We start from the raw sequence: 27,638 nt of genomic DNA on the forward strand, positions 1-27,638 counted from the left end.
AATTTCTTTCTAGTCTGTTTTTCAGAAAAGTCTTATTTTGCGTTGTTGAAATTATTTGGCCCATTCAAGAAAATGTATTTTCTCTTTCAAATCCTTCTGTATAAAGATTAGATACCAACGTTAAAAACCTTCAGAAGTTTTCTGCGTGGCTTAATTAAAAAGACAACTTCAAAGTATTTCTGTGTCTAAGCAAAGAGATAATCATTCTCTATTCTCACTAAGCAAACTAAGCAAACAGCCAGGCTTTTTAGGAAATAAATTTAGGCTGAAATATTTAGTAGGGAGTTTGAAAGGGTAAATATTGTCATTACATGTCACCTAAAATAATGAATATCATTTATATGAATGATCACATTACATTATAAATTCCACTTTAAATTATATAATTCATGTTTCTAAGTGTTAAAATATGGCATTTCATTTTTTTCCTACAGATTTAAATATTTGAATATATATGAATATATACCTTATAATGAGATATAATTTTTCTACTCAGAAACTAAAAAAGGAGGGAATATATCTAATTGCACAATTTTGAAATATCATGACAGATTATTTAAAGCAGCTGAGAATCTGATAAACACATTTGTGTTTTTATCAGAAATTATGAAATTTATACACAAAATAAAACAATTGCTTTTCCTTTGTTTTTCTTCTAAAAAAAACCATAAAAATAAGATCATATAATATTAACAAAAATATATTGAAGTACATCAGTATCAATATCGATACCATATATCCAAGGCAACTTATCATAAAAACCAATAAAAATTCAGACATGAAGGTATGACAAATCCTCAAATAGTTTAGGAGGTACAGGTTCTAAAATTATAAGGCTGTATAGATTTCATAATCCAATAACAGTAAGTTTAAGAAAACTAAAAAGAGTAGATTTTTATTTTTTAATGTGTAAAAGCACTGGAGAGCAAAAAAGCGAAAATATTACCAAGCCAGGATGCAGAGGATGGGATCCCAGGTTATTGGCAGGTCCCTTTGTCCCTGATTATGGATGGAAATAGTATTTCGCAGGAAAAGTGACTAGCATCTAGGCCCACCAAAGGTTGGTGAGCTAAGCAACAAAGACTAATCTTAGGAGTAAGGACATAGAAAGTCCTTCAAGGACTAAACTTAGGAGTAAGGACATAGAAAGTCCTTCCAGAGACGAAGCTCTAACTTGAACCATCCTTATATTACTACTGCCTTCAGGCACACAGCAGAATTCAATTCCCTTTGGAAAAAGATTCCATTCAAGGTCTCAAACTATCTGTAAATAAATTTTGCAAATACAGTATCCAGTACAAAACTAAAAAATAACCAGGGTTGGGAACTGATAATAAAACAAGAACAGGAGCCAGCAGGAACAAAGGCTCATGTAAATAAGCCATGGGAATTCAGATATTATCTGGGGAAAGACACGGGCTTTGAAATAACTTTTTTATATGGAAGGAGATAATGAACAAGCTTAAAAACCTGACTAAAAAATTGGAAACCATAAAAGACAATTAGAAACTATAATAAACTTAAGACTTTAGTTTAAAAAACTGAACACTATAAAAACAATAAAATGAAATTGCAATAACCAAAATTATTGCTTTTATAGAGGGCACACGTTGGTCTTCCTAAAATGAAAAAGGCATTGTTATCATCCTCTGCCTTCCTGCACAACCAAAAATAAGGCTATATATAACAAAAATAGATTAAAATAGGTAAAAATCTCAGAGATTGCTGACAAAAGGTAAAGGAGGAAAAAAATAGCTCCTCAAAAGTAAACAATATTCATAGAAAATACTGCTTCACATGTATATTTATACTAGAGTTCATATTTTCATTACATTTGTTTTTAGTTACCATTTTGAGTTTCCACTGTGTTTCAGGCCAGGGCCAGAATGAGAACTTCCATTATCCTGGCAGGATGAATAATTTGGTGCCCCTTTAAATGAACATTTGGATCCCAATATCAAAGCCCCGCCCGCAAAACACACTCTTATCCCATAAGAAACACATTCTTAAAAATTTCTTCAATTTTTCCAGGAGCAGCTGGTGGGTGTCATGGGGAAAATAAAACCTCTAAAAATGGTGTGAACTCCACCGTTTCTGTAGCCGTCAGGAGCTTCACCCTCTGTTGAGAGCACTCGTGAGCACTAATTTATTAGCCACCTCAGCTGAACTCTTAAGATTCCAGTTATTTCATTCTGGATAAGCTAGTCCTCAAGTCCCATCTCTCTCTGAACTCTTGTTTCTCTTTAGATTTTAAGCCATTTGGTTACCTGGTAATCTCAATTCGTCCAATGCTCTCATGAAAATTCATAAATTTGTCATTTGCCAAGCTTTTATTTCTTTCATTGTAAAGGCAGAAGTGAAGCTCTTTCCAGCTCTCTACATCCTTGAGCAAAACTGGAAATTCTATAACCATGTTCATTCTTGATTTTGCTTCACTGTTTACTATATTCTCTACCCAGAACAACTGAACTCCTCCCTCAAGTTCCAGCTCATATGTCCTCTACTCAAACTTCCCTTATCTCCAGACGATGAACTATTCCCTCCCTTTTCAGTACGCCTTCAACCCTTTTTTCATTCCATTTCATTAAATAAACTTATTGAACACCGGGATTGTGCTATTGATGCAATGGTCCCCAAAGAATTTCACTGCAATAAAGGATACAGGCAAATACAAAGATGATGCAAGGGACAAATTAACAAATAGGAGGAGAACCAATTTCAGTTTGGAGAGGTTATGAAAAATACACAAGAATATGTGATGTCCGACTACATACTTAAAGCTGAACAGAAATCCTGAGAAGAGAGAAGGGTTGATAAGCATCTCAAATCACTAATGTACAAAATTAGTATATTTTGGCTTGTGTCTCCACTGCTAGCTTGAAAAATACTTTAAGCAAGAACCCTGTGTTATTAATCTTCATTAATAGTGCCAAGCACTCATTTAATCATTGTTTGCTGAGATGAATAACTAGCTTTGCTTTCTAACAAGAGCATTTTGTAAGCACGCTATAGGAAATAACTGCTTTAGGGAATAATGGCCCTATCTTTCATTGTCCCACACTCAAAAGCTAAATAAATAAAACAAAAAATTAATGAATGTAATTGTATCTACAAAATACTCTTTAAAAATCAGTAGTCCAATTTTCTCTCTGCTTATAAAAAATCATGCATAAGAACTAGGGTAAATGTAATCCCATCATTCAGAACTATATAATTTACTTTTTAGTATTTCACACATATGCCAAACCCTGTAACTCCGTATATCTAAACTTATAAACCCCTAAGTTCAATGAATTAAAATGCTGCTCTCTCATCTGGAGAAAAAATAATGTTATTAAAGTGCTACATCGCATCAGAGATAATAATTATTGTGGATGGCTACATCATTGATGCAGAAGTGCAGTACAAATTGAAAATGTCAGTGCTCATCTTCATGATGGAATCTCAGAACAAAAATAGAACACTTGTTGCTTATGATCAGGACCTGTTACATAATTCATGGCAGAGGGGGCTGAGAGGAAATCAAAGAGTAGTGTAAAATGAAAATGCAGGACTCTTATTAAAATTTTATTCAGAATTTCGATATGGCCTGGCCAGCATGGCTCTGTGGTTGAGTGTCAATCTATGAACCAGGAGGTCACAGGTTAGATTCCCGGTGAGGGAACATGCCCTGGTTGCAGACTCAATCCCCGATAGGAGGTGTGCAGGAGGCAGTTGATCCATGATTCTCTCTCTCTCCCTCTTCTCCTTGCCTCTCTGAAATTAATAAAAATATATTTAAAACAAAAAGATTTCAATATGGCAACAGGAGAGCATTAAAGCAAGCACTATGCCCTTGGGAGCATGAAGCCCTGTGCAAATGCAGAGGCCACATGCCCCTGACGTGAGTACTGCATAAAACAGGCAGCTGTGAAGTGCCTGAGGCACCCTTCTTTCCTAGAGCACAGGACTCTGATTTCATCCCACTGGTAATGAGATCAAAATCGCCTTCCTTACTAAGAACTCCCCTACAATCTTATGCTCTGGCCTCATTTTTAAGCTTAGAGATGATGGAAAAGAAATAAAATTGGTTCTGCTCATATTCTCAGAATTTGAAAACCTATGATACCTCAGTAACTAGTCAAAGACATAATCATCTAACTTGAAATGTTTAGGATAATTCTACAGCTAAAAATATATTTCTTCTCAATAAAAAAAATAATTATTTTCTTTGGTTAGACTTCTTTGGATATAATTTTTTATATAGTCATAGTTTTGGAAAATCTTTTATTAATGTTTTATAACTATATTATAGTTGGCATTTATGGTTTGTGTCAAATATAGTGCATTTATATCTAATATAAACAAGTATTTGCATATATACAATTCAAAACTATAAAACACTTTTAATATATGAGTATATGAATAAGGATAAAAAGGGAAAACATTCAGATAACATGAAACAATTGCTTCTTAAAGTTATCTGGGGGAGAGGAATAAATCTTGAGAAAACAAATTATAAAAGCACAATAACCATTCATAAAACTACTGGGAGTACAGTAACAACAAAAGTTTCTGTCTACTGACACAGAGGGGAAAAGATGAGTATAAGAAACCACTTGAAAGGTTTAAAGGATTACAAATATCAGGATTAATAATAAAAGATTCAAAAGAGAGAAATCATAAAAACATTGGATTTGAATTACTTAATGAGATACAAAGGACAATTATAAAGATGGCAATGCAGATTTTACATATAACATGAGTTTTCCAGAAAAAAATAAGAATGTTTCTTCTTTTTAGAGAAATACAAAATACAAACATAGTCTGTGGACTCTGTTTTAAAGCCTCCACAAAACTGTCATTTTAAAAGGCTTAACTTTTTATTAGAATTGATAGAACCCAAGTAAACATAGCTTACAATAATACTGGTTACTTAACTAGCACAACACTAAACTTAAAAAGGGAAAAACCTACAAAAATTAGTTCTTCAGCACAAACTCAACCCACAAAAGTTCCAAACAATCATTTTTACTTACAATTGGCACTGATCACCTTTGATCCCTTTGGTTGTGCAGAAACATTTTCCTGTGTGCATGTGACAGATGTTTGCATGGCCGCTGCATGTACAAGCTGCAAAGTCAAAACCAAAATGAATATTCTCCATCACAAACGTGCATCACATTTCAGGGGAGGTTTCATTACCTTATTTTCATACCATGGGTTTTTCCTTGCCATCCAAAAACGAGGGGTTACTATAGAAGTTATTTTTAAGTAAAGGGAAGTAAAGTCACTTATTTAAAATTTTTGTGAAACTCTTTCAAGTCCGTGGGATATATGGATCTGAGTATTTTTCTCATTCTTCTTTGGGCTTCTTTCCACTTCTACATGGGACATCTACTCAGTGAAATGGGTCTCAAATAGCACAAGAGCTTTGGAGTCAAGCAGACTGGCTTTAAAATGTGCATCCGTAATCCCTAGAGATGTGCATTGGGAAATGCATTTGTAACCTCTCTCGGCTTAGTCACTTCATCTGCAAAAGGAACTAATGACACTGGCCCCCAGGATTAATGTGAGAATCAAATGAGGGAATGTATTTTAAAATACCTAACACATATCCAGCACTTAATAAATGCATTATGTCCACGATTCTTTCTGCAACAATAAAAATATAGGTATATGTTGTATAAAAAAGCATGTCTATTTACTTGCCCCCAATATCATCCTTTTACACTTCTGAGATCATTCCCCATTTTGGCTTTCCATAACTAATTGAAACATAACATAGTTATGTAAGAGTTCAACACAGTGGGTTTGGTTCATATGAACTTATTTCATTTCTTTACTTTGAATTTCTTGTTCAAGAGCAGTGTTCCAGTCATTTAGGACACAAACCTCACACTTTATTGTGCCCAATATCCAAAGAATTGGAAGGTTCTAGTTTCTACATGTCCCCTCCTTTTCATCATGACAGCAGCATTCAAATACTTCACCCATGTTCTCTTACTTACACCAATGCTATCACATATCTGATCTCTCCACTGTTAGTATTTCTAGGCTCCAAGTCATCCTCCCGTCCAGAGACATATTCTATCTCTGGTGACCACGTCACTAGCCCTTTTAAAATCCTTTAATGAGAAATACTGTGTTGCTGGGCAGTTGAGCCATCCTATTGACAAAAATGAAGTAATGTGGTCTTATCCTGATTCACATCCAAATATAAAAATAAGCCGAATCATTGGCTTTGATTAAAGTGTAAAGTATTGCCCTAACCGATTTGGCTCACTGGATAGAGTGTCGGCCTGCAAACTGAAGGGTCCCAGGTTCGATTCTGGTCAAGGGCATGTACCTTGGTTGCGGGCACATCCCCAGTAGGAGGTGTGCGGGAGGCAGCTGATCGATGTTTCTCTCTCATCAATGTTTCTAACTCTCTATCCCTCTCCCTTCCTCTCTGTAAAAACTCAATAAAATATATTTTTTAAAAATAAAATAAAATAAAGTGAACACTAAGTTTCTTGCTAATTGTTTCAGATTATTTATTTTAAAAAATCGACAATTAATGTAAATACACATACCCCTACACACAGAAAAATAAGTTCATATTAGGTAGATTTTTAAGAACCTGTTTTCTTTTTCTAGAAGAAATTTCTACAGAAAAGTGAATTTTTCTTCATTATGAATATTTAAATAAGTCAGCATAATTTTTCCTTTAGAATTGTAGAATTAACTACGGAAACACACGTGTGAGAATAACAGAAATGAATTACAAGGTATAGAAATGCAAGGAAGGAAAAAAAACAATCATCAAGCAATAGCAGGACATGGACATGGAGATATACTGGTACATGCATGCAATTTCATAAGCAGTGAATGAATGTTCCATGATCTCTCTTCAAGTTAACTTGCAGAGTTTCATATTAATAATGCCTTGTAATTGGAGAGCATTATGCTAAGCGAAATAAGCCAGTCAGAGAAAGATAAATACCACATGATCTCACTCATTTGTGGAATATAATGAACAACATAAACTGATGAACATAAACAGATCCAGAGACAGAGAAGCATTGATCAGACCGTCAAACCTCAGAGGGAAGGTAGGGGAGGGTGGGGGAAAGCGGGAGAGATCAACCAAAGGACTTATATGTATGCATATGGGCCTAACCAATGGACACAGACAACAGGGGGGTGAGGGCATGGGAGGGGGGGTGGGGGGCAATGGGGGGATAAGGAGTTCATTATCTCAGAGGAGTCTGAACAGCAAATTGTTCTTGTGGTCTTGCCACAAGAGGAAGAAACACCAGAGAATAAGGACACACATAGGTAACCTTAATCAATAAAGAAAAAAAATACTGCCCTGTATTCAGAACTTCACTAAAAACATCATGTACATTAATACTTTAAAACTTGGATGACCCTTTTATTTATCCTTTAAGGCAGTACTGGAAATAGTTAATACAGAGTTTTTTGAAAGAATTACATTGTATGGGAGCTTTAATAATTTCTGAGACAAAAAAAAAAATTGTGTTAAAAGACCTCTTAATGTGAGCTCATTTTGAGAGAACTCCCTTGTGGTGCTGTACTTCAGGCTAAAATGGCACAAAAGTATTTTAAATTCAATTGTTTAAAATTTATGCTTCATGACAGTGTTGAAATTGTTCTGTTGTTGTCAGCATGTGGGGTTATCTTTTTATGCTGAATAAGCACCTATGAAATCATCATGCAGTGGCCTTTTGCTTGGTGAATGTTATATGACGATTTTATAGCCGAGACATACACAAGAGTGCCATTGCGTGGTCACACAATATTTCTGTTCCCCTATAATATAAAGTTGCAATATCAATTTATAACCAAAACTAAACAATAAACAGGGAAAAATGATATAAGGGTTTTTCAACACTGTTAAAAGTTGAAGTCAAAGTTGACTTTAAGTTGGGATGGGAAGTAGAAGTCTATGCCAATCAAAAATAGGGAGGGGGGTTTGAGGAAGGGAATGGGTCAGCAAGGGGCTAAGCTCAGCCATGGCAAAGTTTCCCAGCCCCCAAAGGTTCCAGGACTGTGTCTCTAGCTGTTCCTTTAAAAGGCATCTAGTAGGAAAAGTCACATCTGCATCTTCGAATGGCCATAAGCAAAGGTCATCCTGAAATACCTGACCCAGTGTCAGTGTCAAAGTTCGCATAGGCTCAGTTCTTCTTGTCCTCGTCATTCCTTCTGTGAGAACCCCAAGGATGAAAGAACTTGAAAAGATCAAGTACAGAAAACCTAGGGCGACTGAGCATCTGACAGGAGGACTTCACCAAGGAAAATAAAGGATTTCAAGAACAAGAACAGAGGGAGGACAACCTGGCTAAAAATATCAGAGCGGGAGAGTCAATTCAAAATGACAATGAGGTAGCATTTCACACCTGTCAGACTGGCTATCATCAACAAATCCACAAACGACAAGTGCTGCCGAGGATGCGGAGAAAAAGGAACCCTCGTGCACTGCTGGTGGGAATGCAGACTGGTGCAGCCACTATGGAAGACAGTATGGAGTTTCCTCAAATAACTAAAAATGGAACTCCCATTTGACCCAGTAATCCTACTTCTAGGAATATATCCCAAGAAATCCGAAACACCAATCAGAAAGGAGAGATGCGCCCCTATGTTCATAGCAGCACAATTTACAATAGCTAGGATTTGGAAACAGCCTAAGTGTCCATCAGCAGATGAGTGGATTAAAAAGCAGTGGTACATCTACATAATGGAATACTATGCTCCTGTAAAAAAGAAAGAACTCTTACCATTCGCAACAACATGGATGGACCTGGAGAGCATTATGCTAAGCGAAATAAGCCAGTCAGAGAAAGACAAATATCACATGATCTCACTCATTTGTGAAATGTAATGAACAAAAATAGATCCAGAGACACAGAAGCATTGAACAGACAATCAAACCTCAGAGGGAAGTCAGGGGAGGTTGAGAGGGGAGGACAAGAGATCAACCAAAGGACGTACTTGTATGCATGCATATAAGCAAAACCAATGGACACAGACAAGAGACATATGTAATACTTTAAACAATAAAGAATTTGAATTTTTTAAAAAATATATCAGAGCAGCTAGTCAATGGAGTTTCTTTTTAATCAAGCAGTTCTGCATGATTTAAAAAGGTTTTATTGGTTTCTTAATATGATTAAATTTCTATAAAAATGCTATTCTGAGCAGAATCTTTGCAGAAAGGGTAAACTTCATGGTTATGCCATATTCTAAATATCTGTGTGTAATTATGTAATTGTTCATTTAATGGCCTCTCTCTGGAATATATAAAACCTCAGGTTGGCTTTTCTCTGACACACAGGATGATAATGTGTGCACAGAAAATGCAAACTTTTAATTTTGTTCTGTCAAAATAACTAATAAAACCAAGATTTCCACGTCAAGTGATTTTCATTTATCTACATCTCTAGATTATTCAGGTCAATGCTCCCAGTTTGCGAGAATTAAACTTCTTACTTTTATATTAGAAAATGCTCAAATTCATTTGCTTATAAATTTTCTGCTTCTATGAACAATCTGCAATATGAGAAGAGTTTAATAAGAAAAAAATCCCACATCCTAGTAGAGAGAAAGGAAAGTTAGTCTTCCTTTTTACTAGCCTCTAGTCTCAGAGAATATCTGTGTCATAGCCTAGTGTGTTTATCAAGGCATTAAACGTGTCTGTAACTGTCTGCTATGGACAGATATTCTTAATATGCTATAGTCTGAGCAATTTTATTGACTGGAAGGATGAGCCCATCATGCCCCATGTTTCTTAACCCTGAGTGCAATTAGAGTCATTTGAGAAGCCCTTAAAAAGAACCAATGCCCAAGAATCACCCTACAACCCCAACCCAGATACTGATTTCATTCTTTTAGGGAATGACCCAGACAGCCGTACTTGTTAAAAGATGTCCAGGTAGTTTTAATATGAAGGTAGTGTTAAAAATTGTATCTAGACCACGATAAGGCCCAAATCTTTCCTTAAAGATTCTTCATTATTTCATAGCCAGCAACTGAGACCTTTCTGTGGGACTATATAGGATATCTCCATTTAGAAAAGGTAGATATGTAATCTAAGGGACAAAAATCAACCTAGAGATAAAAAGGATTACCAAAAAATCACAACATAACGGGAAAAATTTTAAGGGATGACCAAAACTTCTGTTAAATGTAGGAGGAAAGAAGCAGCAGGATAGAGAGGAAAACAGAGAAAAGTAGGACTGAGTGAGTGAAAATGTGAAGATAACAGCTCATCCTTAAATGTTCTCCTAATGTGCTTCAATTCCTATTACATGGGCCTCAATTACCTATGATCTCATTTGATCTTTACAACAATCCAATGAAGTATTATCATCTCCCTTCACATATGAGGACAAGGAGGCACTGAGGGGTTGCGTTAATGAGCCGTCATACATTTAAACAGTGTTAGAGTGGGATTTCATCCCAGGATTGATTCCAAACATGTTCTCATACACATTATGTCATACTATCACCATGTCCAAAAACACCCCACCGATCTTACCTGATATAAGGCATACACAAACTCTTAATTATTTTATTGCTCAAGTCAAAGTGGTAAGTTACTATTATAAAACAAACTGTCAGCAGTGATTACTTTGAATAGGGAGGTTATAGGTCACTTTTAACTTATCTGTATTCGATAAATTTCGTATAATGAACATGAATTCATTTTAAAATAACAAAAGTAAAATTTTTAAAGTATATCACAGAATTTTTATATATTACTTTGCAAAAATATTGACACGATGGAAAAATTTCCTTTTTAAAAAATATATTTTCCACAACAGGCGTGTTTCTCAATTTTCTTTTCTCTAGTAAACACACACACACACACACACACACACACACACACTAAAGTAAAATAAAAACTAATTACCTGTACACTGTCCTCCATTGGTAGGATCTCCATAATAACCTGGCATGCAGTCTTGACACTGCTTTCCTGTGGTCAGATTTTTACACTGCTCGCACACATTATTATTGATGCAAGTGCTATGTCCATTACACTGGCAAGCTAAAGAAAAGAGCAAAAAAATATATATCTATATAACAATACCAAGTATTATATCAAGACAAAGAATTTATTTTAAAAATCTGAATGTTAGCAAAGTCCAACGCACATTTCCCAAGTTGTTTTAATGTATAACATATGTGGCTCAAAATGTCAATGCAGAACAATTATACAATAAATTCTATTTAGAAATGTTGCCTTATACTCTGTAAAATGTGCGAGTTAGAGATAAATTGAAACATAAAAGTTATAGCTAAGCAGAGAATACTTTTAAACATATTCCCAAAAGATTCATGTGAATATTGTCTATTAAGTTACATAAACAAAAGTCTGAATAATACAGCTTTGATTAAAAGTGCTAAAATTCACCTTAATTATATTTATACATAATAACAAAGAATTGATTAATACAGAAAACTGTTTGGTAATAGGTTCTTATTACTTCAAGTACATATATATGGAAGATTAGCAAAAATAGTACTTTTAAATTAATTTGCATACATTTTTAGCTTCTTTGGGCAAGAAAAGGTTCAAGGCCTAATTGAAAATCTATGTGAATGTGAACTAACAGAATCAGATTTAAAGCATGAGTTTTTTTGTTTTCATAATATGAGATTTATTATATTTTCACATTAATATTGTAATAGAATCCAACCATTTCAGAGGAGAGATAAAGTTAATATATGAAACCTCACACCTTTAGTGACTATTTGGAGCGTAATACTGACTGACTTAGTTTGGTAACTGTCTAAACATCATCCGCATTGTCACCTTCATAATCATTTTCATCATGATTACAACTGAGACAGCATTTAACTGAACTCTCTCTCACTTTAGGCAGGAAAGCCAACGTTCAGGTGATTTCAACTGTTTGACAAAGGCATGTATTCTGATTGGTCAGTTTACCTACTGCATCAATTTTGAAATATTATAAATACCATCTCATTGTCATATAGCATACTAGATGATATACATGAATTATACCTTTAATCCTCACAACAATTCTATGTAGAAGGTACTATTTCTAGGACCATTTCTAAGATAAGAAAGCCTGGGTGGTTAAGCAACTACCCCAATCACACAGCTAATCAATGGCAGAAAGAAATACATGTTCAGATGTTTGACTCAAAAGACCAGACATTAAACACCATACTTCTATGTGGAAAACTTGGAAATGAGAGGGAAATCCCAAGAGACTAGCATAAGGTCATCAACATCAGTGAACAGAGTGAAAAAATACACCCACATAAAGAGTAAAAACCAAATACCTATATCTTACAAAATTTTTCAGAGGCATAACTCTATTGTTACATAGCATTGAAATGACATGGAGTCATCATGGAAAATGTTAAATAATCTTCATCACCCTTTTAATGAAATTAAGAAAAGTTGTAGTGTTCAACTTTTATTAACATATATCATATTATAAAACAAGAGAAAGTTTAATAACAAAGGAAAATGTTCATGACAAATTAAGTAAAATAAAGATAGAAAACATTATGTTTAAAATTATCATAATTTTGTTTTTAAAGGTATAAATATGCCTATGGAAAAGTTAGTATGGTTACCTTAGTTTAGTAAATATTTCTGCATCATCAATTTTCTAAAATACATTCATATTACTTTTATAATCAGGAACAATAATGTTAACTTTAATTTTTTTAACATTGTGCTTGAAAGTTTAAAGTACTGTTTCCTAGAAAATTTTAAGTGAAACCAATAAGGCCAATTCACTCATGTAAAAATGAAACTTATTGAGTGCTCACTATGTGTAAAGCATTGCCTGAGAAGTAAGAGATGGGTTGCTTTAGGTATTTTATGAAACTCCTGGCCACATTTTGTCATCACAAAAACAAATGCTTTAACTACTGAATAAGAGGGTTAAGTGTAGCAACTGCATCTCATCCGCACAGATTCCCACTGAAATAATAAGGTAACTTGCCAGAAACAACAAATATCTGGGTACGGTAACAACTACACAAAAAAACCAGAAAGTAGGAACCTGTGATCCCTCTGGAAACTGAAATAGGACCCTAGTATAATGCACTCACTGTCCCTTCCCAGAAGGGAGATGTTCTAAAGGCAGGTCTGGGCCATGCGCCAACCAAGAAGCATAATTACTTGTATGCCTCCACACCGCTGCTGGGAAGTGAGACACAAGGATGTCTAATGTTTATGTAGTGAATATACCACACAGAAAGCTGGTATGTTTTAGACCTAACTGCAAGCTAAATTTCCAGAAAAAAAAAAAACACAAACAAAAAAATGGTCATTGCCATAGCTTGTAATTAATACAGTAGCAAAGGAAAAGGAGACGGTCCATCAGAGAAAGCAGGACCCAGGAGACAATCTCTGGCATACAATCCAAATTAAGAAATTAAGAAAACAATTTCATTTCCAATAGCATCGGGAAGAATGAAATACTTAGAAATATTTAGCTGAAGAAATGTAAGACTTGTATGTTGAAAACTACAAAACATTGTTGAAATAAATTAATGTAAAGGTATTCTGTATTCATGGATTAGAAGATTTAATAGTATTAAGATACCAATTCATTCCAATTGATCTATAAATTTAATGCAATATTTATCAAATTCCAACAGTCTTTTTTTATAGGAAGAGACAAGCAGAGCCTAAAATTCATATTAAATTACAAAGGACCCAAACTAGTCAAAACAATCTTGAAAAAGAAGAACAAAACTAAAAGACTGACATGTCTCCATTTTGAAACATACTCCAAAGATACAGTAATCAAAAGCACAAGTTACCACTTCATACCTGCTAGGAGGGTAATAATCAAAATGATGGACATTAACCAGTGTTGGTGAGGACAGAATAACTAGAACATGCATACACTTCTGCTGGTGAGGTAAAATGGTGCAGAAGTCTGGAACATCTCCTGGCAATTCCCCAAAGTGTTAAATGTAGATTATCATATGACCTAAATTTCCACTCCTAGGTAGATGCCAAAAATAAACAAATAAAACATGTCCACATAAAACTTATTAAAAATGCTCATAATGGCATCATTCACAACAGCAAGAAAAGTGGAAATAAGCCAAGGACCTATCAACTGATGAACATACGGACATGTGTTAGGTAACTGAATATTATTCAACCATAGACATAAGTAAAGGACTGATATATGCTGTAATATTGATGAACCTTAAAAATAGGTGTTAAGTGAAAGAAACCAGACACCAAAGAAAATACAAGATTTCATTTACATGAAATGTCCAAAACAGACAAATACACAAAGAAAAAAAGCTAATTAGTGGTTCTTAGGGGGAAAGTAGTGGCTGTTAAAGGGGATGGGTTTTGTTTGGGGGATATTAAAACGTTCTGGAACTATACGATGATGATAGTTGCACACCTACTGATTATATTAAAAACTGCTGAATTCTTTACATCAAAATGGTGGATTTTATGACATACTAGTGCTCCGGTGCATGGATTTGTGCACAAGGAAAGAAAATTAATTAGAAGTTGGCCAGCGGGGTGGGACTGGGAGAGATGGGCCAGACACGGCCTAGAGCCAACCTCCCATGGTCCCTACCCAGCCGGCCACATTGAAGGGCATATGCGGAATGAGCGGGGTCTCTACAGCAGGTGGGGTCCCTCGGCCTGGCCAGCGGGTATGGGGCCAAAACTGGCTCTCCAACATCCACCGAGGGGTCCCAGATTGCGAGAGGGTAGTTCTCGGGTGATGAACCCCGGAATTGGGCTCCCTCCTGTCTGGTCCCGGGGTGCATCACCCGAGAACCACCGCTGCCAAGTCACCGCAGCTCGTCAGCTCCTGCATTGAGCATCTGCCCCCTGGTGGTCATTGCGCATCATAGCTAACGGTTGGATGGTCGGACGGTCGCTTAGCCTTTCATATATATGTATATATATGAAAGTTATGTCATTGAACACATATATATGTTATGTCATTGAACAAACAAGCAAATAGAACTAATTATATGAGCTGAAAATAATTTGCACAAAATAGAACTAATTATATGAGCTGAAAATAATTTGCACAAATGTTTGCCATCTCTGTATGTACAACATTCATTAAAAAAAAAAAGTGTGATTTCCCCACCCTCTGAACATGGTCTGGCATCAAGAATTTTCTCAGAGCAACAGAAGGAAGTGATGGGGTAGGAACTCTGGCTTAGATCTCAAGAAGCAGACATATTCTGCTCTCTGCCTGCAATTCTAGCCTAAGAATCCCATGCAGTGAAGTCGTGCCTATACTATTGGAGGATGAAAGGTCAAGCACATCGTAGAACAGGAATTTGCAGCTGAGAACCCTAGTTCAACCAGTCAGCTTCACCACTGCACATGTGCGTGAAGCATCTGGGACCGTCCAAAACCAATCAAACTGCCAGATAACTGTAGCCGCGTGAGAAAAACCAGGAGAAAAAACTGCCTAGCAGAAATCAGCAAAAATAGATGGTATAGAATCATGAATAAAACTGCTTTAACACAGTGCGTTTGGGTGCTATGTTAATAGCAATAAAGAACTAAAACAAATTTAAGAGGAAACTGGAAACATCTAAAGAAAGAATTAGTGAGTTGAAATATAGAGCAAAGGAGCTTCCAGGAAATAAAATATAGGGAAGTCAGTAAAAAAAATTAGGGACATAGTGAAAAAGCCTCACATTAGTGATCTCCTAGAAATGGAGAACCAGGTGACACAATGGGACAAATGCAATATCTAATGAGTGAATGGCAGAAAAGTTACAAAAATGATGAAAAACATGAAGCCACAGAGTAAATAAGCCACACAATTCACAATCTCAATAAAAAATAAAACTGACAGTTAGGTACATCATATTGAAATTACTGGCATCCAAAAACTAAGAAAAAAATAAAAAAACTCCTTAAAAATGTCAAAGGGAGGAAAAAGATATATTGATGTTAAAAGATAAACAACAAACTGATAGAGAAATTCTTAAGAGAAATGGAGGAAGCTGGAAGAAAAGGAAATTACATCATCAAAGCACTGAAAAAATATACCTGTCAACTTGGGATGCTATTTCCAGTAAAAAATATCCTTCATATATGAAGACATATATATACAATAAAAACATTTTTCATATCTATGAAAGCTATTATAATTTGATGCCACAATTGAAAAACACAGTATTTAAGTTAAAGTTCATCAAGCTAAAGAAATATTATAGCAAAAGGAAATTTAGATCTCTATTAAAAAAATGAAGGTCACAGGAAATGGTCAAGTAAAAAAAGACTTATCATTTCTTTATAAGAAAACTGTTTAAAGCAAAAATAATAATGTATTGTATGGTTAATATGTAGAAGTAAAATATATGTCAATAATTACACAAAGGACAGGAAAAAAGCAAATGGAATTACACTATTGTAATATTCTTACCTTATACATGAAGTAGTATAATACTGATTCAAGGTAGACTGTGATAAGATAAAGGTGACTATTACAATCACTACAGCAGTCACTAAAAAAAACACAAAAGAGGTATAGCTAAAAATCCAATGAAAGTGATAAAAAATGGACTTAAAAAAACACTCAATTCATCTAAAAAAAAAGGCAAAAGGAAGAACAAACAACAGAGAGAAAAATAAAGAAAATTTTTTAAATCAATACCTTAATGGTATGAATTAAACTCAATAATGCCAATATTACATTAAATCTTAATTGACTAACATTCTGATAAAGGACAGAGACTGTCAAACTAGATTTTTAAAAAAACAAAACAAAAATAATCAAGACCTACTGGCTGCTTACAAGAGATTAATTGTAAAAAAAAAAAAAAACAACAACACCACACTGATAGAAGAGTTCCCCCTTCTGCCCATGTAGGATTAATCGCTCAAGTAATTGACCTCTAATGGTAAACAACAAGAAAACATATGAAGCAACTACTTGCAAATATCACAGGCAGCTCAGGAATGGCATGCCCGAGAAAAGGGAAACAAATGTGACTGTCCTGCTTGCTACCTGGAAGCAGACTAGAGTGTGCAGCTCAGGGAGGGAAACCCAAACTAAGGCCAGAGACCCCATTCAGTTGAGGAAACATAGATCAAAGTTCAGAGAGGCCATGGTGGCTAGAATTTGTGGAACAAAATACTACCAGAGAGAGATGTACACAGCAATCTGCAGAGGGGACTGAATCTCTGACCAAATAACTGAACATAATGTGAAACTCCATGAAGCTGGAGAAAGAACTACCAGGAAACAACTCCCATAGGACGAGGAACAGTTTGCATTCCCACTAGTCAGAGTAGAGACCTCATCATGCAAAGAGCATTGAACAGAGACCACAAAGAGGCACTGTCTTAGTGGAAATGAATTCCCACTGGACTTAGGGCTGCTATGCACAAGTCCTAACAAACCTTAACAATTTTTGAAGTGATCAAACAGATCCCATGTAATATACCTGCATGCCAGAAAAAAGTTCAACACACCAAAACAAATAAAGCAAAATTTAATAATAAACTGCAAACATCACAATGTCCAGGATACCAAACAAAATAACAGCTGGAAATTTTGATCCATATTCAGTAAATAAACACACACCTACACACACACACACACACACACACACACACACACACACACACACACACACATCAATAGAAACAGACAAAGAAATAGCACAGGGATGGAATGAGCAGAGGATTTTTTAAACAATTATTAAAAGAGTTACCTATATACGCAAGAATACAGAGAAAGAAATAGAAAATAAAAATGACTAAGATACAATTTCTAAAGATGAAAACTAAAATATGCAAAATGAAAAATAAATTCAATAGGGAAAGAATAGTCTTTTCAATGAATGGTGCTGGGATACCTAGATACTCTGACAAAAGAATTAAGTTCCTTTCTCACAACACATGTAAGTAGTAACTTGACCCTAGCTAGCATGGCTCAATTAGTTGGAGTGCCATCCCATACACCAAAAGGTGGTGATGGTTCAATTCCCGGTCAGGGCACACACCTAGGTTGCAGGTTCAATCCCCAGTTTGGTTGGGTGAGTGGGAGAGGCAACCAATCGATGTTTCTCTCTCTTCTCCTCCTCCTCCCCCTCCCCCTCTCTCTCTCCCTTCCTCCTCCTCCTCCTTCTCTTCCTCTTTATCTCTCTTTCTCTCTCTCTCTCCCTCCCTCCCTCTCTCCCTCCTTCTTTCCTTTCTCCCTCCCTTCTTTAAGTTCAATAAAATAAAATTAAAACATGGTAGAGTCTTTTTTTTAAAAAAAAGTAACTCAAAACTGGTCAGAGACCTAAATGCAAGAGCGAAAACTATTAAACTCTTAAAAGAAAATATAGGCATAAATCTTTGGAATCTTATATTATGCACTAGAGGCCCAGTGCATGAATTTTCGTGCACGGGGAGCGGGCCTAAGCTGCAGTCTGGCCTCCTTCTGTGGGAGGTGACCGGGCGGGCCGATCAGGGGATGGCACCGCCCCCATCACCCCGCCGCTGCTGCCACCCAGCCTCCCTCTGTGGGAGGCAACTGGACACGGGATCAGGGGACAACATTACCCCTATCACCCCACCATTGCCGCCCGGCCACCCTCTGCAGGAGGCGAAAGGACGGGCCGATCAGGGGACAGTGCCAGCCCTCCAAAACACCCCTGCGCCGCTGCTGGTCGCCACCCCCCGCCCCATCGCCATTCCCTCCCTCTGCCCATTTTCATGCCCCTTGGCTGGCCTGGCACTGCCTGCTCACCAGTTCCGCCCCCCACCCACTGGTCGTTCTGCCATTTGGTCAATTTGCATATTACACTTTTATTATATAGGATGGTTTCAAAGGGGGTATCACCAATAGCACAAGAAACAATAAAAAAATAGATAGGTTATCATCAAAATCAAAAACTTTTGTGATTCAAAGTACACTATCAAAAAAGTGAAAACCGCCCTAGACTGTGTGGCTCAGTGAATAGAGAGGTGGCCTGTGGACTGAAGGGTCCCAGGTTAGATTCCAGTCAAGGGCACATGCCTGGGTTCCAGGCTCAATCACCAGTAGGGGGCATGCAGAAGGCAGCCAATCAATGAGTCTCTCTCATCATCGATGTTTCTATTTCTCTCTCCCTCCCCAACTTTCTGAAATGAATAAAAAAAATTTTTTAAGTGAAAAGACAGGCTATGGAGAAAAGGGAACTACTGGTGGGAATGCAGATTGGTACAGCCACTATGGAGAGCAGAATGGAGTTACCTCTAAAAGTTAAAAATGGAACTGCCTTATCACCCAGCAACTCCACTTCTGGGAATTTATCTGAAGAAACCCAAAACAATCCTTCAAAAGAATTAATGCAACATTATTTACAACAGCCAAGAATTAGAAGCAGCCCAAGTGCCCATCAGTAGATGAGTGGATAAAAAAACTGTGGTAAATTTACATAACAGAATAGCATTCTGCCATAAAAAAGAAGGAAATCTTAGCCTTTGCAACAGCATGGATAGGCCTGGAAAGCATTGTGCTAAGTGAAATAAGCCAGTCAGAAAAGACAAGTACAATATGATTTCACTCAAATTTGAAATCTAATGAACAAAATTAACAACCAAGCAAAACAGAAACAGCCTCCTAGATAGAGAACAGGCTGATAGCTGTGTTGGGTGGGGAGTGGGCAGGAAGTGAGCAAAAGAGAAAAAAACTCAGGTACACGGAGCAGTGTGGTGAATGCCGGTGGGAGGGGAGTGAGAAGAGATGGAGAAAGGTATTGGGGGGGATAAATAGTGATGACGGAGACTTGATTTGGGGTGGTGAACACACAATACAGTGTACAGATGATTTGTTGTAGAACTGTGCACCTGAAACCTGTATGATTTTGTTAACCAGTGTCACCCCAATAAATTCAATACAAAGGAAAAAAAACAAAAAAGGGAAGAGAACCTACAGAATGGGAGGAAATATTTGCAAATCAATTTTTGATACAGGACTTGTATTCAGAATATATAAAGAACTCTTACAGCTTAATAATAAAAAAGACAGATACCCCAATTTAACAATGGGCAAAGAATCTGATAGACATTTCTCCGAAGACATACAAATGGCCAAAAATACATTTAAAAATGTTCAGCATCACTAGCCAACAAGAAATTGCAAATCAAAACCACAACGAGGTAACACTTCACACCCGCCAGGATGACTATAATCAAAATATGTGAGTAACCAGTGTTTGGCAAAGATGTGGAGTAACTGGAACCTTTGTTCACTGCTGTTGGGAATATAAAACAATGCAGCTACAGTGGGGCCTTGACTTACGAGTGTCCCGATTAACGAGTTTTTCGAGATACGAGCTGTCTCTCAGCCGATTTTTTGCTTTGAGTTGCGAGCTAAAATTCGTGTTACGAGCCAGCTTCAGATACCCCACTGCTAGTTGGTGCAGCGAATGTCACAGTGAACGCCACAACATCAGCCCAGCATCACGTGTCTCACTCGTTCACTTTTTGATTTGACATACGAGTAATTTGAGTTACGAGCTCCGTCACGGAACGAATTAAACTCGTAAGTCAAGGCCCCACTGTACTTTGAAACAGACAGTTCCTCAAAAGGTTAAACATGGTTTCCATTTGACCCAGATATTCCATTCCCAAAGTAATAAAAATATGTCTTCATAAAAGCATTACTCAAAAAATGGAAATACCCTAATGTCCATGAAGGGATGAACAGATAAACAAAGTGTGGTAGACTCTTATAATGGAATATTATTTGGTAAAAAAGTGAAGTACTGAGACATGCTATTACATGAATAAAACTTGAAAATATTATGCATAGGAAAAGAAGCCAGTCCCGAAAGACAACAATTTGTATAATTCAATTTACATAAAATATCCAGAATAGGCAAATCTATAGAGATACAAAGATTAGTGGTTGCCTACGGCTCACAAGAATAAGAGGGGGTTCAACAGTAACTGTTAGTAAGTATCAGGTTTCTACTGGGGAATGGCAAAAATGTTGTTGTTGTTTTAAATCTTTATTGTTGAAAGTATTACATAGATTCTCCTTTCCCTCCCATTTAACCTCTTCAGCCCACTCCCTACCTCTCTCCCCTCCCAGGCTCTCACCACTCCATTGTCTGTGTCCAAGGGTTATGCATATAAGCATACAAGTTCATTGGTTGATCGCTTCCCACCCACCCTCCCCTGCCTTCCCTCTTTTTAAATTTATTGTAGTGATAGTTGCATAATTCCGTGAATATAATAAAAAACCACTGAGTTATAGACTTTAAATGGGTAAGTTGTATGATGCAATACTCTTATGTGTCAATAAAGCTAGGTTACAGTACCCAGTTATTTAATCAAACATGATGGTGCCCTCTTGAGTGTGGCAGGGACCTGTGCATGTGATGGGATGGTCACTCTATGATTAGGTATGTTACATGCCCAGTTGAGTTTTTAAAAGGGAGATCATCCTGGATGGCCCAATCAGGTGAAGCCTTATAAGGAACTGGACTCCACTTGAAGAAAGAGATTAAAAGTGTGAGAGATCCATTTGAGTTTTTGAGACTCTACATTGCGAGTTGGCGATGAAGGGGGGGTGGGGGGGCGGGTGCCATGTGTGAGAGAATGTAAGCATTCCTTAGAATCTGAGTGGTCACTGGCTGACAGCCAACTGGAAAACAGGCACCTCAGTCCTAAAACCACAAGGAACTGAATTCCACCAACACTATGGATGACCTTGGAAGCAGATTCTTCTCCAGATCTTCCAAACAAAACTCAGCCTGCCCGACACCTTGGTTTCAGCCCTTGAGACTTGGAGCAGAGAAGCCAGCCAGGCCAGGCCCCAACTTCAGACATACAGAACTGTGAACTATAAACGGGTATTGTTTAAGCCTCTAAGTTTATGGTAATTTTTAATGCTGCAATAGAAAATTAATAGAAACCCCCTCCTCCCCCCCAAAAAAAATACAGGGGTGAGAGAAAAACAAATAAAAGGTATAGTACCAGCCACACAAATCCAAGTAGGAAGTGGTAACCTATAATGTCTCTGGAGATTAAAAGAGGATTCTTGATCATCCACCACTAAATCTTCACCTGTTTTGAAAGTCTGTTAATTGGTGAAAATGTTTAGAAATGTTATGTCTTTTTTATTAATTTACCCATTTATCTTTATAAAGGGACACTTTTTTTTGCTCTGGAAACTATTTGTCTGATATTCGTATAGCCAATTCACCTCTCTCTTGATTTATGTTCTCATAGTATAACTGTTTCCATTCTTTTACTTTTAAAATAAGTGTGTCTTTATATTTTAAATGGATTTCTTATAGGCAGCCTATAGTTGGGTCTTGCTTTTTTAGCTGATATGAAAACATCAGCCCTTTTATTGAGGTGATTAGGTTATTTACATTTAGCATAACTATTAAAATGACTGAGCTTAAAACTGTTGTTTTGCTATTAGTTAACTATTTGTCCCATCTCTTCTATATTTCATTTTTTCTCTTATCCTGCCTTCTCTTGCATTAAATATTATTTCATTTTATCTAATTTCTTGGCTTATTAGCTGTGGATTTCTGTGTTATGTTAGGAGTGCCAAAGAGTTTGTGGATATATGTTAAAACCACCACAGTCATTAATAACTATCTTATCTGGTCCTTGTGTCAGGTTGATTCCTCTTCTAGACCACTCTTTCCCGAATACTCCTAGTATTCTCTCCCTCCTCTACTTGAGGTGTTTATTACAAATCCCCTCTCAGGAAGATCTTTTCTCACCACCCTATTTTAAATGGCTAGCCATATTCACCCTTCCTGGCCTTCTTTATTTAATAGCACCTATCACCATCTAACGTCATATGTGGTGTATGCGTAACTTCAATGAGAATACAAGCTCCATGAATACAGACTCCATGAATGATTTTAAACTTATTTGTTATTTGTTGTATCTCTAGCATCTAAAATATTCCTTAGCACATAGTAGGCACTCAACAAAAATATGGACTAAAAAACAAACAAACACAAACAATCCTAAAATCTAGTAATTATCGACCTTCAAAAATGAATGGTAGTGAATACCAAAGGCAACTTTCAAAATGAGGCCAGGTGACTCCATCATAGGTATTAGAGAGAAAAATTCCTATTCTTACCATGAAGTTTGACTGAATCCTAGGAGTTACCTTCGAATTCTAAGATATAATACTAGGATAAAAAACAGGCATAAGCCAATATTATTTCCTCTTAAAAACTGATATGAAACCAAATCTAATAATTATTCGCAATGCATCTGGTTAGCCTATTTAACAATTCCAAACAGAATACCATCAATACAATGAAGTGGATATAGGGAAAAATATTTTTTATCTCTGAATTTTGAGCCTCATCTTGTTATTCTTTTTCTAAATCTTTATTACAAGAAAGAAAAAAAATACCCTTGGTTTTGAAATTGAAAAAACACTTTGATTGAAAAACTGAATTGTCTGAAAAACTGCAATTGTTACAATCACACGTTTCTTACCTGGACACTGGATAAAGGACCACTCATAGTTCTTTTCTTTTGGACAAAGACTGGAGTCAAGAACCATCTCATTGCTGTGAGTTCCCACGAGCTTCATGGGTCCTCGCGAAGATCCTTCAATGCAGTGTCCTCTTCCTGTGTTACTAGGATCATTGCACCAGCCACACCCAGGCTGTTCCAGGCACTGTCCACAGGTTCTCAATCCAGAACAATTCTGAGCTGTGTGACAGGAACATTAAGAAACACGTTACATGACTTTATACTCAAGTAGAACTGTAAGCTAATGAAGAAATAAATAAGATCTGAGAAAAAAGACTGTAAAAGGTCATCTGTAGTTTAAACATTTTGGTAATAATGCCTAAGAAAGCAACTACTTAAAGCAAAGAAAACATTCATCATGAACAATGAGGAGATAAATGGACTGACATGAGGGTTAGAAATGGTGGTGACTATGACATGGAGAAAAATGAAGTCAGAACTTAAAGTCTCCTGAGCTTTGCCAGGATTAGGGCCTTCGGGGAGCTCATGAGGAGCCTACAGCCCTCTTTTGTCTGTGATGTACAGCCACGTTCGCTACTGTTGTGCCTAGTGAAGGCCTTCGAGGAAAATCTGCAATCTGCCGGGGAATGGTCGGTGTTGTGATGCCTGCCCATCCCTGTGATGGCTGAGCCACATTAGGACTGTCTCGTATGGATGATGCTCTATCCAGGGGTCCAAGATGCTAGTATTTGGCTGTCCTGTGATGAGTAAAATTCAGTCTCCACCCAAAGAGCCATCTGGATGGGAACATGGAACTTGGATACTCTGCCTCCGTCAGGCAACCAGCAGACAGGCTGTCTCTGACTTTCAGGGCAGAAAGCCTATCAATACTGGGACGCCTTTTCCAAGGATGAACCTGTTGTAGTCTGCCATCACGTAATAGTTCCTATGTAATAGTTAAAATTTTTAATTCATAATCAGAGTAACCTATATTGGGCTGAGGTGTTCTTTGATTACTGATACTTTGCTAGAACAGGCACACTTTGTCTTGGGAATTGTGTATCCACAGAAGATGGTGACACAGGGACAAGGCACCAAGAAAAATTTCTTCTAGTAGATTTCTGGTAGATTCAGATTCACTTTGTGGTAATAATAACTTAATTGCCACTTGGTATTTTAATATTACGGGGTACAAAGTAAGATTTGTACCCAGTAAGATTTCTGTAAACAATGGCAAAACTGAACATCGAGAATTCAATATAGAGGACCATGCAGGAATAATAGAATATTAGATTTAAAAATTCATCAATTACAATATGATTTGTTGTTAGGAATTTGTTGCATGCTAAGCATTTCAGAGATTGGAAGCAAAAAGGTGGAAAATGAGTACCATCTCCTATATTTATTTAATAATAAATTATAAAAGAAAGAATATTCTTTGAGTCATTAAACACAAGTGACTAATGTTAACCCTATAGGAAATTCATTCTTTAGCCTTCAATGCTGACTCAAAAACTGACAGACTCTATTGGTTTTTCTTTTTCTTACAGAAAACAATAATAGAAAAGCTTCATAAATTATGGATGGTACAAAGACTATGTATGATCTACAAGTAATCAGAGCAATCATTTTTATTTTATTTATTTTTGGCTTTTTGAAAGATTAAGTTGTAAAGTAGTTAATGTTTTTTGAAATATATAAGAATTTGAAAAATTAATCTGCAAGAATTTATGTCATCAAATGATTACTGACAATTTCCGGTTTCCAGTCCAGCAGATAATGAGGTTAGAAGTCACCATTCATCCTAACAAAAAGTAAAAAGTAGCACAAACTGGAAAATCAACAGTTCTTCTTATATCCATCAGAGTTGTGAGGTCATAGGGTAAACCACTATCCCCTAAATTGGAGAGGCAGACAGGTGGATGGAGAACATCACAATTTACCTAAGTAACCTCTGCAGGACTCAGGGTCAGAGTCAGAAAACCTGACCTGTGACTGAGGAACTGCTGGAAGCTGACTGTGGACAACTCTGAGAGTTAAACTCTCCAGGGCACCCAGTGATTGGAGGAATCCCACACTGTTATGAGCTTTATCTCCAGAAACTTTATCTCCAGGTCCTCAAAGTAAATATAAGGAAAAGCCCCTTGTGCTCCCAGCAGGATAAGAGGAAAGGGAACCACTTCAAAATATGCCAGAGCAGTCTGTTCTTCTTAACAAAGCCGGAGAAAGGATTTAACAGAGCCCGAATAGCTGGGGTTTAAGAGAATCTACCTAACTTGATTAAAGGGAGAAACCTAACATGGGCGGGGAAAGAGAAATATACAACCTCCAGCTCCCTCCAGCCATCCTTTACCACCTAAGAGAGGGGGGAAACTGAGAAGCACTAGTGAAATTCACAGTATGGGGCACAGGCTCACGAAAAGACGGAGATCAAATCGTAGAACCATAAAATACTTCTCTTCGCCCATTCCTCACCACTACATAACTGAAGGCCAATTTATAGCCGTTTCTTTTACTCATATATAAAATCTGGCTATCAAGAAAAATTACAAGGTATATCAAAAAGCAAAAAAACAAAGAGAGAGATTCAAGAGTTTGAACAAGCATCAGACCAGACATGACAGGAATGTTGGAATTACCAGAACAGGAATTTAAAACAACTATGGTTAATAGGCTATGAGCTCTCATGGATAAAGCAGACAGCATGTAAGAACAGCTGGGTGACATAGGCAAAACTACATGTAAGAAAATCTAGATGAACTTGGGTTTGATGATGTTTTAGTTATGACACCAAAGGCACAATTCATGAAAGAAAGAATTGATTTAAACAAAAGATTACCTTCCCTAACTGCCAAGAATAAAAAGTATAAATTGAGCATATACATAAACCTGTAAAATATTGAAAGAAATATAGATTTGTGAGATGTATACTATATTTTATGTTTCTTATTATTCCATTTTCACCATATCCATTTAATTACATTTTTATTTGAACTTTTATATATTAAGAACTAAATCTTCTATTATTGCTTTCAATAATTCCATTGCATTTCATTTTCACAAATAGAATATCCAACTACTTAAAGTATATTAATTATTTATAATTCCAGTTATTAGCAAAGTTTTCTTAAAAACCATTAGGCAAAATTTGTCTTAAAATATATTTCTTTTCTTCAATTTCTGAATTTTTAACATTCCTATCAAAATATCATAACTGGAAAATACTGAAGAATACTGCAAAATCTATATTTGCTTCTCATTTGCAAAGAGACGTTTCCTTTAAGTTCCAATTACTAGAAAACCTCAAATGAGATAAGTACAATGTCCCAATTCCCCACAAGAATGCACAGGGCATATGATTTTAAATGCTATGGAGCAAAACCTATTCAAAAAAATTGAAAGTAAAATTAAATTTAAAAATATTGAAATATCTAGAAATTCCAACAACTATTTACTCTTGTGGATATATTAAATAGAAGAAAAAATAATCTCAGACATTAAAGAACATTTTAACAGGTGAAGAAACTACTCTTCAGATGGAAAAACAGTGATAATCAATTTTAAAATCCACATCAACTCCTGGAAAACTGAATTTAAACGAAATGCAAAATTTTGAATGCCAGCCATAAAGAAAACAATTTAAAAGCTCTCAAAGTAAAGAAAAAAATGTTCCACAAGGAAATGAAATTAAGTTGGTCTGAGAATCTCATCCACGTCGAATGCTAGAAGTTCTCAGGAAAGAATTACTCAGAACTCCAAGTTCCAGTCATTTCATTCAAGTGAACATGGAAAATACACTTTAGACATGCAAAACTCAAAAAGCTTCCAGCCACAAGTATATTTAGAAAGAATTACTAAACTGTTCTCCAAAAGATGCACAGATAAGAGGGAATGAAATACAAGAACGATTAGTGAGCAGAGAAAACAATTTAGATCTAATTCTAAATAATTTTTAGAAACTTCTTAACAGCATGAGAGCTTAGGTACCATTTCCCTACCTTTTAGCCTTTTTAATTATAAAATATACATAAAACACATACAAAGACGTACATAAATCATAATACAACATAATGTAGTACAGTAATAAATCATATATAAATATATATAAATATATATAAATATATATAAACATATATCCTATATAATAAAAGGGTAATATGCAAATTGACCCTAACAGCAGAACAACTGGGAATGACTGGTCACTATGACACAC

At 36.2% G+C, this 27,638-nt stretch overlaps 1 protein-coding gene across 1 annotated transcript in view; it reads right to left on the reverse strand.

Annotated features, from left to right (window-relative positions):
* ATRNL1 (attractin-like 1) overlaps positions 1–27,638 on the reverse strand; it is a 428,818-nt gene that overhangs the window by 315,638 nt on the left and 85,542 nt on the right. Inside the window, exons 17-19 of the mRNA XM_014546342.1 lie at positions 23,447–23,665; positions 10,895–11,032; positions 5,019–5,112 (exon numbers count right to left, since the gene is read on the reverse strand). Coding sequence (XP_014401828.1) covers positions 5,019–5,112; positions 10,895–11,032; positions 23,447–23,665 — 451 coding nt within the window. The remainder of the gene's footprint in view (positions 1–5,018; positions 5,113–10,894; positions 11,033–23,446; positions 23,666–27,638) is intronic.

Source organism: Myotis brandtii, unplaced genomic scaffold (genome assembly GCF_000412655.1).
Source record: "Myotis brandtii unplaced genomic scaffold, ASM41265v1 scaffold441, whole genome shotgun sequence".
NCBI classification, from domain to species: Eukaryota; Metazoa; Chordata; class Mammalia; order Chiroptera; family Vespertilionidae; genus Myotis; species Myotis brandtii.